This window comes from Musa acuminata, chromosome BXJ3-7 (genome assembly GCF_036884655.1).
Source record: "Musa acuminata AAA Group cultivar baxijiao chromosome BXJ3-7, Cavendish_Baxijiao_AAA, whole genome shotgun sequence".
NCBI lineage: Eukaryota > Viridiplantae > Streptophyta > Magnoliopsida > Zingiberales > Musaceae > Musa > Musa acuminata.
Genome location: NC_088355.1, coordinates 15,656,593 through 15,671,918, shown reverse-complemented (window position 1 = coordinate 15,671,918; position 15,326 = coordinate 15,656,593). Strand labels below are relative to the sequence as shown.

The 15,326-nt window shown below is 38.4% G+C and overlaps 2 protein-coding genes across 4 annotated transcripts; one reads left to right on the top strand and one right to left on the bottom strand.

Annotated features, from left to right (window-relative positions):
* The first annotated feature begins 1,526 nt into the window (after positions 1–1,526).
* LOC135643841 (probable carboxylesterase 8) lies at positions 1,527–4,697 on the top strand. Of its 3 annotated transcripts, XR_010498359.1 has the most exons (3): positions 1,528–2,590; positions 2,875–3,003; positions 4,557–4,697. XR_010498359.1 is itself a non-coding variant. In XM_065161208.1 (2 exons), the coding sequence occupies exon 1, from the start codon at positions 1,597–1,599 to the stop codon at positions 2,569–2,571; it is 975 nt and encodes a 324-aa protein (XP_065017280.1). In that variant the 5' UTR covers positions 1,527–1,596; the 3' UTR covers positions 2,572–2,590; positions 4,557–4,684. The 3 variants fall into 3 exon arrangements, 2 of the variants coding, with proteins under 2 accessions (XP_065017280.1, XP_065017279.1); XM_065161208.1 differs by lacking the exon at positions 2,875–3,003 and having other exon boundaries at positions 1,527–2,590; positions 4,557–4,684; XM_065161207.1 differs by lacking the exon at positions 4,557–4,697 and having other exon boundaries at positions 2,875–3,174.
* A 368-nt stretch (positions 4,698–5,065) lies between these two features.
* Positions 5,066–11,385, bottom strand: LOC103991976 (ras-related protein Rab5A). The gene is made up of 7 exons (XM_065158121.1): positions 11,230–11,385; positions 10,576–10,653; positions 10,325–10,492; positions 7,788–7,836; positions 7,182–7,259; positions 5,772–5,861; positions 5,066–5,323 (listed from the first exon to the last, which is right to left on the bottom strand). The coding sequence occupies exons 1-7, from the start codon at positions 11,269–11,271 to the stop codon at positions 5,220–5,222; spliced, it is 609 nt and encodes a 202-aa protein (XP_065014193.1). The 5' UTR covers positions 11,272–11,385; the 3' UTR covers positions 5,066–5,219.
* Between the last annotated feature and the right edge of the window lie 3,941 nt (positions 11,386–15,326).

Genomic DNA, 15,326 nt, shown 5'->3' with positions numbered 1-15,326 from the left:
TATGGATATAATAGTTGCTTGTTGAGCTTTATAGATCGCTTTATTACTATATAAAACTTTTAGATCAATTTATCACTTAAGACTCATGTTAGGTTTGGGCTAGAACAATAAAATACTAGAAGAGTATGATATTTTTCATGGTTTTACAAGATGTTTTTGTCAAAAAAATATTTTAATTGTAATGTTGTCCATAATCTAAATTGGTTCTTATTTTTATAAATGTAAAAAATAAATCAAAGTTAAAAGATGTTAGTAAATGATTGACTTATGATTGATCTTGTCAGCTATAAGTGATCGTTAAAATTAATTGAGTTGGCTTGAAATTTATGATAAATATTTATAAATTACATAGGTTTTATAATATGTGAACTAAATTTGAATTTCTTGCGTTTTCAATATTATGAATCTTGAAATTTAAATTTGATGATTGAAAAATATTCTATTTAATATAGAACCATGAATGTTATATTGGGAGTGCAACACGTCAATCGTGATAGGATCTTACGGTGAGAGCAAAGAGCGAAGACGATAGAGGTAGGGGTGATCGTGGAGATCGAAATGATGATAATAACGATGGAAGTCATGAGAGAGTGAGAGGTCATGGAGGGGATGATGATGATGTATCGATGATCAAAAGTCGGATGACAATGATTCATCATTTAAAAGCTAATTAGAAAGTAACATCTTGTCGTGTTTTTAGACAAAATGCCACCATGACAATGAGTCTTCTCTGCAGTCAGATACTAATTATAGAAAGTGAACGATCGTAATTATTATGCTCCTCACAGACGAGTGATACAATACATACAGCTCATAAACTGGTTAATGCGATCAAGTTGAGCAGATCTCAAACAAATTTAATTATGATCAATGATTAAATCATACCCTTATTTCTGACGCAGAACCATCCAATCTCTACAAAATATCATAAAAAGCTATGACGAATCAAAGGAACGAAAACTCACAAGCGAAATCAAGCGCCTGTGATTCCAATATCTAGGATTCGGTAGGTGTCAGATTCTCCTCCCCAGGGTTCTTTAAACATCTTAAGATATTAATTAGATTAGTTGACAAACAATTTAATTATTATTTTGGATCAGTAAAGGCTCAACACGTATGTCTATATCAATGTCCGAAAATAATAAAGAAAATATTCTCTCCAATTAAACTCGATCGATGTAAATATGAATGCTCTCGAAATAGACAGTGAGGTAAGTGGTAAATGAAATAAAAATAAACGTGGGGGTGGATCGGAGGAGGTGATGGTAGGGTCTGGCGGTAGGTCACCTTGATTGCCATCTTAAATCAACTTACTTAAAATGCTTATGCTACAAAATGAAGCTATGAACCTATATATATATATATATATATATATATAATAATAATAATAATAATAATAATAATAATAATAATAATAATAATAATAATAATAATAATAATAATAATATAGTATAATATAATACATACAGATTTATAACATCTAATTTAATACGACTAATTATTTCTGCTTCTTTAAATCTTGTCACTTGCCTCGTGCCATCGCAGGCTACCCAGAAGAGGTGGATTGCATCCGAACCACGCTCCGGCTGCTGCACCATGGATCCCTACAAGCTGCTCAGGGTCTCCCTCAATCCCGACGGCTCCCTCACTCGATCCGATCTCATCCCTCTCTTGCCCCCCTCCGATCCCGCAGTCCTCTGTAAGGACCTCCCTCTCAATCCCGCCCGCGGCACCACCTTCCGCCTCTTCCTCCCCCGCCAACCACCTCCTGCTCCCAAGCTCCCCCTCATCCTTTACTTCCACGGCGGCGGATTCATCCTCTTCCGTGCCGCCTCCGGACCCATCCACGCTGCCTGCGCTCGCCTGGCTGCCTCCCTCCCTGCCATTGTACTTTCCGTCGACTACCGCTTGGCCCCCGAGCACCGCCTCCCTGCCTCCTACGACGATGCCCTCGACGCCTTCCTCTGGCTCCGCTACCAAGCCGCGGATGGCCGGGGCGACCTCCCCTTCCGCTATTGCGCTGACTTCTCCCGTTGCTTCCTCATGGGCACCAGCGCCGGTGGCAACATCGCCTTCTACGCCGCCGTCCGTGCGGCGGCATTGACGGACAGCTTGCATCCGGTAAAGATAGCGGGGTTGGTGTTGGACCAGCCCTACTTCGGGGGAGTGGAGCGGACGGAGTCGGAGGAGAGGGCGAAGGAGGACAAGATCATACCTTTGGTGGCGAACGACCTGATGTGGGAGCTGGCACTGCCGGAGGGCGCGAACAGGGACCACGAGTACTGCAACCCGATGGCGAACGAGGCGAAGCTTCTGGCGGCGGTCGGGAACTTGCCGCGGTGCCTGGTGAGGGGCCACATTGGAGATCCGCTGTATGATAGACAGAGGGAATTCGCGGGGATGTTGGAGAGGAGAGGGGTGAGTGTGGTGGCGAGGATGGAGTCGGAAGGGCTTCACGGGATGGAGATGTTTGATGCCAGCAAGGAAGAGGAGTTGGTGGCAGATGTTAGAAGATTCCTCTACTTTGAAGATGGTGGAGGATCTGCTGGTGTTGGCTTGCAGAGGCTCTGAGCATCATTTGGCTTTTGAGGTACTGTTATTCCCTTTACTTGTGGTCTACAGTTAAGATTGATAGCAAAATGATAGCATATCGTAGAAAAGAATCTATACCAATATGCCATTGGTTGTCTTCATGATGTGTGATTGAAATTTATGGTAATGCTTGTGAAAACACTCTGAAAATGTTGTACTTTTGCCTAGTGTTATCCATGCTTGAAAGAGTATTATTCAGTTCCTCTTTCTTGTTTTACAACACTGGATGATTTTTTTCTTGTTCTTGAAATTTATGAAGCTCCCTCTTCATTTTCTGTTCAGATTGCCTCTTCACCAGACTGGAATATGGTTGTTGTATCCAGATTTCGATTGAAGTTTTTCATGCAATTCAACTTTTGGTGAATTATTCGGGACTCCAAGTTATCTCGGCACTGCTCCCCATCAGATTAGGTACATTGTCTAAAGTGGATTGATGCTGTTGATATGTGCTTAAACCAAGAGTGCATCGGAGAACATTTTGTATGCTGTACTCTGCAAGTAGGAGTATAATATTGTGTTGTGAAACTTTTAGCAATGTTGTTATGTGCGATGCCATGCAAGTTATTGGGCTAGTAGTTTCAATTTGGTCATAACAAGGGTGAATTTACTCAGAAAGTAGAGTGCGTTTAGTTTCGGTAAAGAAACCAAATCCATTCTTCTAATGGTAAAGAAAATTGATTATGCATGAACCGGATTGCAAATTGTGTTATATATGCAACCACTGATCCATTTTGCCTTTTTTATCTTTTTTGTTTTCTGAGTGGACTTTAGATGCCCAAGCTTATCTTCCTTTTCTTCTGGCTTGTGGACTTGGCCATGTTAACATTGCTACTTGATGCTAACTAGCCTCTACTTGTAAAATAATTCAGAGACAGTTCAAAACAAACTCAGCTTGTGAAAAAAAATGGTCATTGTCGTAGTTCATCTTCAGCTAGTTTGGAAAATTATTCTTGAGGATTTGGATTACTACCATCAGTTATCTTTTTAGCCTGTGGATGATAAGACATCCTTAAAGACTTCTAGGATTTATGGGAATCTATGGAGGGAGATCTAGAGACTTAGTAATATCAGGGGGGGCAAAACCATTAACCAACAAAATTTTGAGACAAATTCCAATGATATAAATCAATCAATTTACACATAGGAACTTCTACTGAAAGTAAAACTATAGATAGATTCCTCACAAAATTCATAAAGTAAGTTATTCTATTCGTATTCTATTAATATGTTTGATATGTGATCCAATTGTTGATGGGATTCAGGTGAGGCTTCTTAGCTGATAAATTCCATTATATGTGTACTACAACTCATTGTTTGTTGTTTAAACCAATTGTATATATTTGTGATGGTTTTCTGGTTGTGCTATTATATCATTGATGTTGCAAGAACAATTATAATGGATTTGAGATAGGAGTGAGACTATAACATTATCATGGTACCTATTCACTTATTTTCGGTGCTTATGTGTAAATGATAGCTTATGATAAGGTTATGTCCGACCAAACTCATTTAAGTGATCATATAATGTTAGCATTTACGTCATGACTGAGCATCTGCATGTGCTCTTATTCTGATTGATGTGTGTTTCACATTAACACTTGCTAAATCTGGAATTATGAGGTAATGTAACAAATAATAAGACTATGCAAGGGCTCTATAATAAAATGTTTTAGATGTCTGTCTAATCTTGTATCTGCCAGTTTGCAACCGATCTAGTCACCTAACACAAATGTTTTACAGAGTTGTGTTTGCACAACATTCTTATGAATAGGAAAGTAATTTGTAATCGTTAACACTTGAATTTTCTCATGTAATTACTCGAGTCAAGGAAGATGTTTGCATTTACAATTTGTTTTCGCTTCACTTGATATGATTTTAGACACCATCATAGTGCTATGAAAATTAGTACTGTTATGATATGTGCAATCGTTGTTTCATACTAATTACAGCAAGATTATTGACAGGTTGAAGCCTCATGAGGACCTATTCATATCTAACGCATAACATGAACTGAGTGACACGTAGCTATGTGCTTGTACTGATATTGCCCAAAGTTAAATGAATACATGTGGTTGTGCAACGTCTAAAAGCTTGTAAAAAACGTTTGTGGTGTGACAACACTATGATAAGAGCGTGTTTGTTGGCCTTCTTGGTTGTGATGCTAAGAGGATAAATGAGGTCTACCTCAAATTGGATTTCAACTTTTTAGTCGTCGAAGGATTTCATGGAATAGAATTCTAGATTATGAAACATTAAGAATACGTACGTGCCATATTTCATGAATTATCCGCTTTTTTCATCTACCATCTTATATGGGAGATGATACATGATAATTAAAACATACAAGGTTTTTCTTCATGTGGTTAACCTGAATCTTTCGATGGATTAATGCAGAATCTCATAAAACATGAAGCTATATAGAACACAGCAGTTGTCCCACAATAAAGCCACACAGTGAGTTCAAACAAGAGCATTCATGCAAAACGTGGCTGATCTCTTAATTGCAGAATTCCAACCTACACATTTACAGTAAGAACAGGATTTGCAGAACACAAGTTGCCAATTCGTTTTCTATTAATCAGATAGATGAGCACCGGTTGGCTGTTATATGGCAGCAATGTCTTTAACTAAGAGCAGCAAGAAGAAGTATTCACTATTCTCTGGTCTGGTTTATCAGCCAAAGCCATTCCTTGAGGGTTCTGTACTGGCTGCACTCTGGTTAGTCTTTTGGCTGAAACAAAAACCATACATGCATTAGTTAATGTTTTTAAACCCTTACAGCAGATAGAAGACTTGTCAATAATGTAATCAAAGTCATCAAAAGGTAAAGGATAATTCCTGGTGATGTAACATCCAACCATCCACAAAATATTTCTAGAAACTGTTCATTATTAAGCACATTACTCTAAAGAAAATGGAGTTCGAATGTGACAGCAAAGCATAATTAGATCATCTTCCAGTAGTCCAGTCATGTGCTTTTGAGAAAATAAGAGAATTTAGATGAAAACATCAACTTCACAAGCCAAAAAATGCATTCGGTAAAACACTAAATCCAAGTGCAGTAAATCACAAAAGATAGGTACAATAACAAGAAACCAATGTCAATAAAGTAATATTGTAAATATTTTAGAGATCATTATGCTGTTTCAATAAATTATCCAAGTTTGAAAGTGATTTACCAATTTCATAGAAGATGTCATTAACATTAATTGCAGTTTTAGCAGAAGTTTCCATGAAGAAAAGACCATTCTCCTGAGCGTAGGTTTGGGCTTCCTGCATCATAAAAAATGTACTCTTAAAGCAGAATTGCAAGGTAAATACATGGGGTAGAAGTGCAATTTTAATTCAAAGTAGTCAGACTAGTCTGTCTACTTAACAAAACCGAGTGTACATTCGTGAAAATGGTATTTAACAGGTGATAAGAAACATGTACTGCCTATGGTGACATGAAGTCCCACATCCAAATGATCTTTCTTCAAATATGAAAACAACAAATTGAGCTCTAAGAGGCAAAGGATCTTTATAGTCGGGCTTGATGAACAGATCATAATTTTTATGCTCAAATTACATGTGGAACTGCTAAAATATTCAGTCAAATGGATATTAATGGACAATTCAACTAAAGAGGAATGAAATGGCAGAAACATATATAAATGGTTTATTCAGCTAAATATTGACATGTAAACCATGAGAACAGCTAATTGACCACTTCACAGAATGAGGTTTAGGAAAGAAAATCTATAAGTGCATATATACATTTAAGGAAATACTTGGTGCCTAATATCCCATCCTTCTGTTTGTGACATCTTTTTCTCCTTTCATGTTTTATCTAAGGCAACATGAAGCCCTCTTTGCCATACATATACAAGGAAAATTTTCCTCCATGGATATAACCAAAATTTTAATTGAATATTAATTATTACAGTCAGATCTGATAACCTACTCAAGCCTGGTAAAGAAACATCGTTTGTTCAAGCTGCCGTATTTTGCCTTCGTACATCATACAAAGAGAAGGTCAAAAAATTAATATGCATCAAGAGTTGAGTGCACAACAATCATCATCATTTGAGCTTAAGAAAAGAGGTTTGGCTTACAGATTAGTTTGAACATTCTGTACAAGTATTAATTAGCATGACATTTTCGATTAGCAATTGGAAAATTTTTAACTTCATAGTATTGGAGCCAAGTTTTGCATGTGTTTAAGCAATTAATATATTTAAGTGATCCAAGAAAATCCAAATTACAATTCCAGTGAAGACGAGAGCAAGTACCAAAAACATCTAGAGACGACAAAGCTGAGCATGGAAATATAATAAGTCCAATTTTACTGCATCTTGGCCAACCCTAATATTCCAAAATGAGAGCTTGTGAATCCACTGAAACTATCCATCAGATGTGAGAAAAAAAACTAGTAAACTAGGTGTTAACATGAAACCTGTCAGATTAGCTCATCTAACTACATCATTTCATTCTAAAAATTAGCATATTTCCTTAAGTGCCACAAGGTCCACTTTAGAGTTGAGATAAAGTAGTAGTGGATGTGATAAATCCGATAATGATAAAAATCAGAAAACATGATATGAGTATACTTGCCTCAACAGAAACCTGTCGAGCCTCTACCAGGTCAGCTTTGTTCCCAGCAAGAGCCATTATAGTGTTTGGACTACCTGAGCATTCCAGAAAAACAGCATAAATTAACAACTATAGATGAAAGTAACAAATAACTGGACCCTTTGTATTTCACATTTACTGCACTAAGAAAGATCACAAGTATAGGGCCTGTAAACTATGAAAGTTCCAGCAACTAGTCATGAGATGCCTTATATTTCAGGGAGGTCAAATATCCAGAATCTAAGTCCTCAAAGTGAATGAGAGAACTTGCAAGAAAGCTAAATTTTTTAATGGGAGATTAAGTTGATAGCCACTAAGCTGGATACCCACCTATTCACATGGTCATACAAATAAATGTGCAAGATAATGCACATATGCAGGCTTATTCATATTCTGAAGCAGATGATTTTTGGAATACAAGTATGATATTTATCATAAAAAAGGGAAGATAGCACTGAGAATAAAAAAGTTCAACACCTTTAGGGTAAGATGCTAAGAAAAAGAAAATCAGACCTGAGAACATGGACGATATTGAATGAGAAACTTAAAAAAAATATATCTCAACCAGGACTTCTAGGTCCTACCTTGGGCTTGTAGTTCTTGAACCCATTTCTTTGCACGAGTGAATGAGGCCTGGAGGATAAATAATGGTACCCTTAGATGAGAATTCATGGAAAGTCAGAATAAACCCAACATAAGCATTCAAGGAATTTAAAGAATAGCCATGTAGCGAGGCTAGAAATGTTTTACAAATGCAAATTACAACCTTTCCATTATCAAAAAATATTTCTTTTCTTATGGTCTCATAAATGAACTGTTTCTTCCTAAATTAACCAAATCACGAAACATCAATGATGTGTTACGCATGATAAATTCACATGTGAAGACTTCTACAATTGGATACGAACTAGCATCAATACCAACCACTTCATAATTTCAAACTTCAAATAGACTCCACTGCTCCATGACCAATAGGTTACCCTAGTTTCTTGAACTCAAAGGGAATGGATGATGAGAAAGATTTTTTACAACAAAATTTTATTTGACTTGCTATGTCAGAGAAAGTTATTAAAAAGAGCACTAATAAAGAAGAAAAAATTTGAGAGGAAAATCACCCACCAAGCAAAGAAAATGAGGATGACATTCATTGAAGTCACTCTTGCATTTTCTGGTGATTCAATTATGAAAGCATGCTTCCATTTCCTCAACAAAATTTCCAAACAGAGTGTTATATTAGATGACATTGTACTGAGAAAATTTGACTTAATCTTGAATCCAACACAAGCCTAGACCACAGAAGCCAATATCTGGTCAAGTCCAGCCAGAAATTGGCCTTTTTCATCCTTAACTTTGGTTTATACAATATACAGAAGTTCAACTCTATTACAGGTCAAATCTGTCCAATGTGGAGGAGCCCAATTATTAAAATAATTCTGTTTTGTGTATGACTCAATGACTAAAACCACATATCTAAAAATTGGAGTTGACTCTGAAGGCAGAAGAAGGGAACAATAACTAACTTTGTAAAAGGACTTATGGAAATTGGAACAAGACTACACTAGCCCAATTTCAGTTTGGAGCTGCAACATCACCTAGATCAGATTAAAGAAAAAAAAAAGGATTGTTGTACCGCCCGCAATATCACCCTCTTCTCGCATTCAATGCCACTGCCGCTGCCACTACCGATTGGCCGCTGCCGCTGCTTCTCCTCCTCTTCTTCCTTCCTCCTTCCTCTTCTTCTATCTTGCTACCTCCTTCTTCCTCCTCTGTTCCTCAACCGTCCCTTTCTCTTCTTCCTCTTTTTCTTTCTCTCCAAATCACTGATACATACCGGTGCACCAACACATGGTACACTGGTACCGACTAGCATATACCAGTCCGACGGATCATTGAAACGGGTCTGGTACCCGAAATGGTGATCCTTGGAAAAAACTACAGAAAGTTAAAATACTTCAGCCCATAAAAGGCCAAAGTTGCAATGATAGACCAACAATCTATCAGTTAGTTGAATTCTACCAAAAACAGTCAGCCCCTATGATTTTGACAAAATTAGAGCCTGACTCATTTTAGATCAACCATTTTAGTTCTAATGAGTGCTATAAATTGAAGGCAGCAAAAGGTAACTTCTTGTGCAGGTCTTACCCTATGGAAGACATAAAGATAGTTTAATAAGAGCACAAACAATGCACAAATTATAAAGGGCTAAACATGGACATCCTCAACATGTGAAGAGGAAAAGGAGGCTGACAAAGCTCTTCTCAATGATATATCTGAAAATGCACTCTTGGTCCTCCACTTGGGACAAGCTGGTTTGAGATACAAGGAATTTGGCTTGATCTTGATCTCAACTCAAACTAACACCAAACTGAGATCTATCTTGTTCAACCTCAATTTGGATTTTTACAGCAGTTCAACCCAGATATATACAATCTGAACTGACCCAATTTGAAGTCTCAGATAATGAAGTAGCACTTGGTAATGCATGCTTACAGCTTGTGCATGACCCAGACTACCCGTACAACAACAATGATGGAGTTGGAAAGATTGGCATTCGACTACAATAATAAGTCTAAAGGGCAGTTTACCATATAGGAAGAGAATTCAAATGGCAATCGGGGGAAGATTACATCAATGCTACTTCTACTGGAAAAGAAGATGCATTGGGCTGCATCATATAAACAAATTCTTTCATCCAAACAGGAGTGGACGGGACAGAACTGTAGTTGTTCTGTAGCATGGAATTTAAGTGCTACTTTTCTGTATTTCTTATATAATAACTATAGTTGTCTAAACTAGTTTAAAATCCTATCTAGATTGGAAATGGGGGCACTAGTATCTATATAAATACACACCCTTTACAGTTCATGCTTGAACTATTTCTTTCTTACTTTTTGCATTTATAAAAGAGATTACTTAGTCGTGATCCTATTTGATAATCCTCTTGAAAAGCTTTTAACGCTTCTCATAATGAGGGAGCAATTGTTAGAGGCATCAAAATGACGTCAGTACAAAATTACTAAATATTCCTAAATTTCCAGATCCACTGAAAATGCAATAAGTGACATGATCAGCGATATTATTCCTGACTGCATTCACAAATTCACAAGCAGAGTTTACTAACCGCATTCGTCATGTCATAGACAATCACAGCAGCTGCTGCCCCTCTATAGTACATGGGAGCCAAGCTATGATATCTCTCCTGCCCTGCAGTGTCCCAAATCTCAAACTTGATTGTCTCATCATTTACAGCTACCGTCTGCGAGAAGAATGCTGCGCCTATGGTTGATTCCTACAGAATTAGAACACTAAAGTAAGACACCATACAAGAGTATTATAATCATCTTCTAACTCAGAATTCCACTACACACCAACCTGGAATTCCACAAACTGGCCTTTCACGAAACGCAAGACCAGACTCGATTTTCCAGTTCCAACATCTCCAAGAAGAACCTTTTTTAACAAAACAAATCCATAGTTAGAGATCTCATTGATTTCTAATAGTTAAAAATTAAAGTTGTGAAGCACAAGGAATTCAAAATGATGAAAGGAAGAGGAAAGAAATGAACAAATTGATAATCTTAAGCAAGGGATGTTCATGAACAGAAATTAGCAAAAATCTGAATTTCCACCCGTAATATGAGGCAGAAATTAAATAACCCCTAGAAAATCCTATAACGATCAGATACAGAAGAACAATATTTTAAGACCTGCATAATCATTGATCCTAACCAAAAAAAAAAATCAATTTCCAAATTCAAGAATTAGCATGCCAGAGGAGAAAGTTCAACCTCTCTAACCTTCGAATATGCGCATAGGATTCTAACCCTAAATCGCAAATTTTAAATTTTCAGAAGAAAATAAAAATCTCCTAAGAAAACAAGGAAAAGAGCCTCATCCCATCAAGAAAAGAGTAGCACCATAACACAAGCGATCGTAGGATTGTTGACTCCGGGAACATAAAATCCGAAAAAAAAAGAAGGATGTACAAAAGATTCCGCTGAACACAAAAACAATAACAAAGAATACCAATTTAGCGTTCCTGATCTTATTGCCTCCAGGAGCGGCCATGCGTTTCGGAGTGAAGAAGGATGGAGAAAAGATCGGCCAAATGTGGTGGGCTGGGGAACGAATCGATCACGAGAAGGCACAAACCTAAATCCCGATCGGCAAATTCAAGAGCCGGTGGATTATATGTTGATCCACGTTCCCGTGGTCCCGCAGAGCTCACTATGCTAAAAGTGTCGAATAAAGATTGATGGTAATCGGTTGATTCTAACCGTTGGTTTGGAAAAAGGATTTCTTGATGAGCATCTAAATCGGGGAAGAGGGCAACTAAAAAATCCGTACGGGGACACCGGAAGCGCGTCGAGGAGGTCAACGGAAGCTAATAAAGGGCTGACGCGGGTGCGACCGGCGCCACCATCTTTTGACTGGTCCTCTTAACACGGCCGTGCGAGGGAGCAGGTCAACTCTGGCGAGCATTGTTATTAGAATTGGAGTTTACTAGCCAAGTCTCTGCATCTTTGATTGAAACAATATATCAAATTTAATACAATTTTTAAGAATATAATATATATATATATATATATATATATATGTTATATCAAGAAGTATTAAATATATAAACAGTATTATAAGATAAATATTATAATATAATAAAAAATGATTGAAAAAACTAGTTGAAGTGACGAAAGAATAACAGATATGATATAGTTATAAGGAATTTGACAGGTGATTGTCGGTTGAGATAAGTCTTTTTTGTTCTTCTATATCATTCTCATTATATGTTTTCTTCTTAATTATAATAATAAGAAAGATAATTACAAGCTTTTTCTTATCAGAAAAAAAATAATCATAAATATTATTCTCATCCATTACAAGGAACACAATAGCAAACTCCTTTCTCTCTAAGATATAAAACGACATCTTAAACTCAATACAAGGGACTTCTTTTAAACTACTTGAATTCATATTTGGGAACTCCATATTAGTAACTTGAATGTCGAAAGGATTAAGTCAAAAAATCTCTTTTGACTTTGGAAGTACGGTGTTCCATCCTGAGAGCTTAATACTTCCACATCAGGAGCATAATACTTCCACCTCAAGAGCGCAATACTTCTACCTCGAAAACACCTCAAACATCCCTGCATACACGGGTATAGACCATGTCAGGCTGATAATGATGTCAATGACATTTTCTTCTAACATTTAAGCACTGGTGGAAGGGTTTGATATCATATGAACGTCCACCTGCCAATCCCTCTAACAAATGCTCCAACGATGATGCCCTACCTCCAACCCATAGTACTTTTACTTAAGGGGGACAGCTTTCGTCCTTCCCTCATATAAACGCATCCACTCGGTGTAAACATCAATGCGATACTGATGTTTGTTCAATGACCCAAGCCTGTGGGGATGACCTCAAACCACCTACTTGTTCCCATCAAGGTATTTCTAAATCTCACCCAATAGGTGCAAACACTAACAAATGATTCAGGCTATCACCCTACTCCTACCTCAGTTTGTCTAACAAGTAGCATCACCATTTCAGTTGTGATCAGTACCCAAAATCACCATTGGCTTTAGCACCCATCGAGATTCCCCCACCCAATGCGAAGTCGGCATCTCAAGATCGCCCAAGACTTAGGGAACCATTGGTCGAGGGAGCACCTCACTCCTCGACCATGGAATTTAGCACACCACCACTTTCGCTTCGCCCAAATCCGAGGCCTAATCAATGGATTTGATGTATGACTCCTTGAGCCTCCAACTATGACAAATAAACTAATGTCTAGAAGAGATGCAGTGAAAGTTTCATCAATCATGAGGGGAAAAGCCAAACGACTCCACCTCGGGTTGGTCTCCATTCACTTAGAACATCAAGGAAGAGCCAATCCCACTAAACTTTTGGCTCTCGTTATTGGAGGCCTTTGATGACAATATCAACCCGATAGAGCACACTATTATCTTCCATGCCCAGATGTCATTATATGATACCTCAGACGCCTTGATGTATCATGTCTTTCTAATAATATTAAGAGACCTGGCATGAGAATAGTATACTTGCTTGAAGCCCCTCGGTCGGCTCCTTCGCCTAGCTCGCAAAGGAGTTCAATCTCTACTTCCTTGGGAATGTGCACCCGAGGCCATAAGTGGCGATGTTTCTTGGACTCAGTAAGGGGAGGAAGAAATACTCTCCGACTTTGTTGCTCGATTTGCTAATGAGATCCGAGAGTTGTAAGGAGCTTATCCGTCACTTGTAATATAGGCCTTCATAATGAGGCTCAAGCCCTCTCACTTTTTCTGGTTATTGGTGGAGAAGCCACCGGCGACAATGCCCAAGGTGCTCTAAAGGGCTAACCAATATATTATCATGGAGGTAATGATCTCTAGTAAGTATAAGTAGATGCACAAAAGGTCAAGACAAGAGTGACTACTATCAATCCTGACCCTAAGGTTACCACAAAAAAAAAAAAAAAGACCAACCCAGCGAAGAACATGAGGTGAAGAAGAAATGATTGACTTGAGTTATCTCGCCCGAGATCTGAGTCGACTCCCTTGAACATGACTAGAACTAAAGTCTTTTTACAAATAAAAGAAAAATGACTTTTTAAAAGACCCTCAACTGATGAAGGCACTACTAGAGAGGAGGAACAAATTTAAGTACTATCGCTTCTATCATAATTATGACCATGATACAAAGGATTGTCATGATTTGAATGAGCAAAATGAAAAAACTCATTCATCAAATACACCTTGGGAGATTCGTCCGAAGGCACCAGGAACCTTCGCCCTGACCTTAGGGGCTAGTAGAGAGATGAGGAGATAAATCAACGTCATCATTGGTGGACCAGCCTCAAGAGGAGATAGCTCCTTGAGTCGCAAAGCCTACACTCAGACTACCATCAAAAAGCACCTGAGGTCCAAGGATGACTCAGAAATAAGTTTTAAGGAAGAAGAGATAGAGTACCTTGACCTAAACCACAATGATACCTTAGTGGTCTTTGTGAGGATGATTAACGCTTGAGTGAAGATGATCATGATTGACACAGCTTACATGTCACGTTTGGAGGTGAGCTCTGCTCTAAAACGATGATGACCAAATTTATGGTGATAAAATTCCCAATGAGGGTCAATATCAAAAAGCTGAGAAGCAACCCAAGAGAGTCGCGCTAATGCTATTTGATGACGGTCTCCCTGCCAAAGAAACTCGACCTAAGGCACTGTTGATCAATCCTTGGAATTTTGCCAAGTCCCTCCTACATTCAAAGTTGATGGAGTCGTTGATTGAGACACCCCTAAACAAAGCCTGCCATGGTGGGAGGACCCAAAATCTATCACGATAGAGGGAAGACCCGAAATCTGCATGGCGAAAGGAGAATTTAAAGCCCGTTATGGTGGGAAGATCCAAAATCTACCATGGTAGAGAGGGGACTTGAAATCTGCTATGTCGGAGGGAGAATTTGAAGCTTGCCATGACGGGAAGATCCAAAATCCATCACAGTGTAGAGGGAACTTGAAATTTGTTAAAGCAGAAGGAGAATTTGAAGTCCATCATGACAGAAAGCTCTGAATTTGCCATGACGGAGCAAGAGTTTGAAGCCTGAAACAACGAAAAGATCTAAAATCCGTCACGACGGAGAGGGGACTTGAAATCCACCATAGCTAAGGGAGAATTTGAAGCCTGCCATGGTAGGAAGATTTGAAATTTACCAAGGTAGAGAGGGGATTAGAAACATACTACGGTGGAGGCACAAGACCAATGTGCCCAAGATGCATGAGTTGGGAAAACCTGACCTACATAAAATGAAATTCACCATAGTAGAGGCACAAAGCCAACGTATATGAGATGCATGGGTTGGGACAACTCGATCGACATAAAGGAATCTACCACTACAAAGACACAAGGCTAATATGCCCAAGACACGAGTCAAGAAAACTCAACCTATGTAAAAAGAAATCCACCACAACGGAGACACGAGGCCAACATGTCCGAGATGCGTAAGTCGGGAAAACCTAACCCGCACCAAGATAAATAATTTATAACAAAGGCACAAGGCCAAAGTTACCAGGCATGAAGCTGTCAGACTCATACGGTTTCTACTCAAGTTTCGCTCTAATTA

What these genes read in the sequence shown, in the direction of transcription:
- LOC103991976 (XM_065158121.1), bottom strand. Translation starts at nt 11,271, where the DNA reads ATGGCCGCTCCTGGAGGCAATAAGATCAGGAACGCTAAATTG. An exon ending in AGATCAGGAACGCTAAATTG is followed by an intron (nt 10,654 to 11,229) that starts GTATTCTTTGTT and finishes TTGTTAAAAAAG; the next exon opens with GTTCTTCTTGGAGATGTTGG. An exon ending in TGACATCTTCTATGAAATTG is followed by an intron (nt 5,324 to 5,771) that starts GTAAATCACTTT and finishes TTTTTGTTTCAG; the next exon opens with CCAAAAGACTAACCAGAGTG.
- LOC135643841 (XM_065161208.1), top strand. Translation starts at nt 1,597, where the DNA reads ATGGATCCCTACAAGCTGCTCAGGGTCTCCCTCAATCCCGACGGCTCC.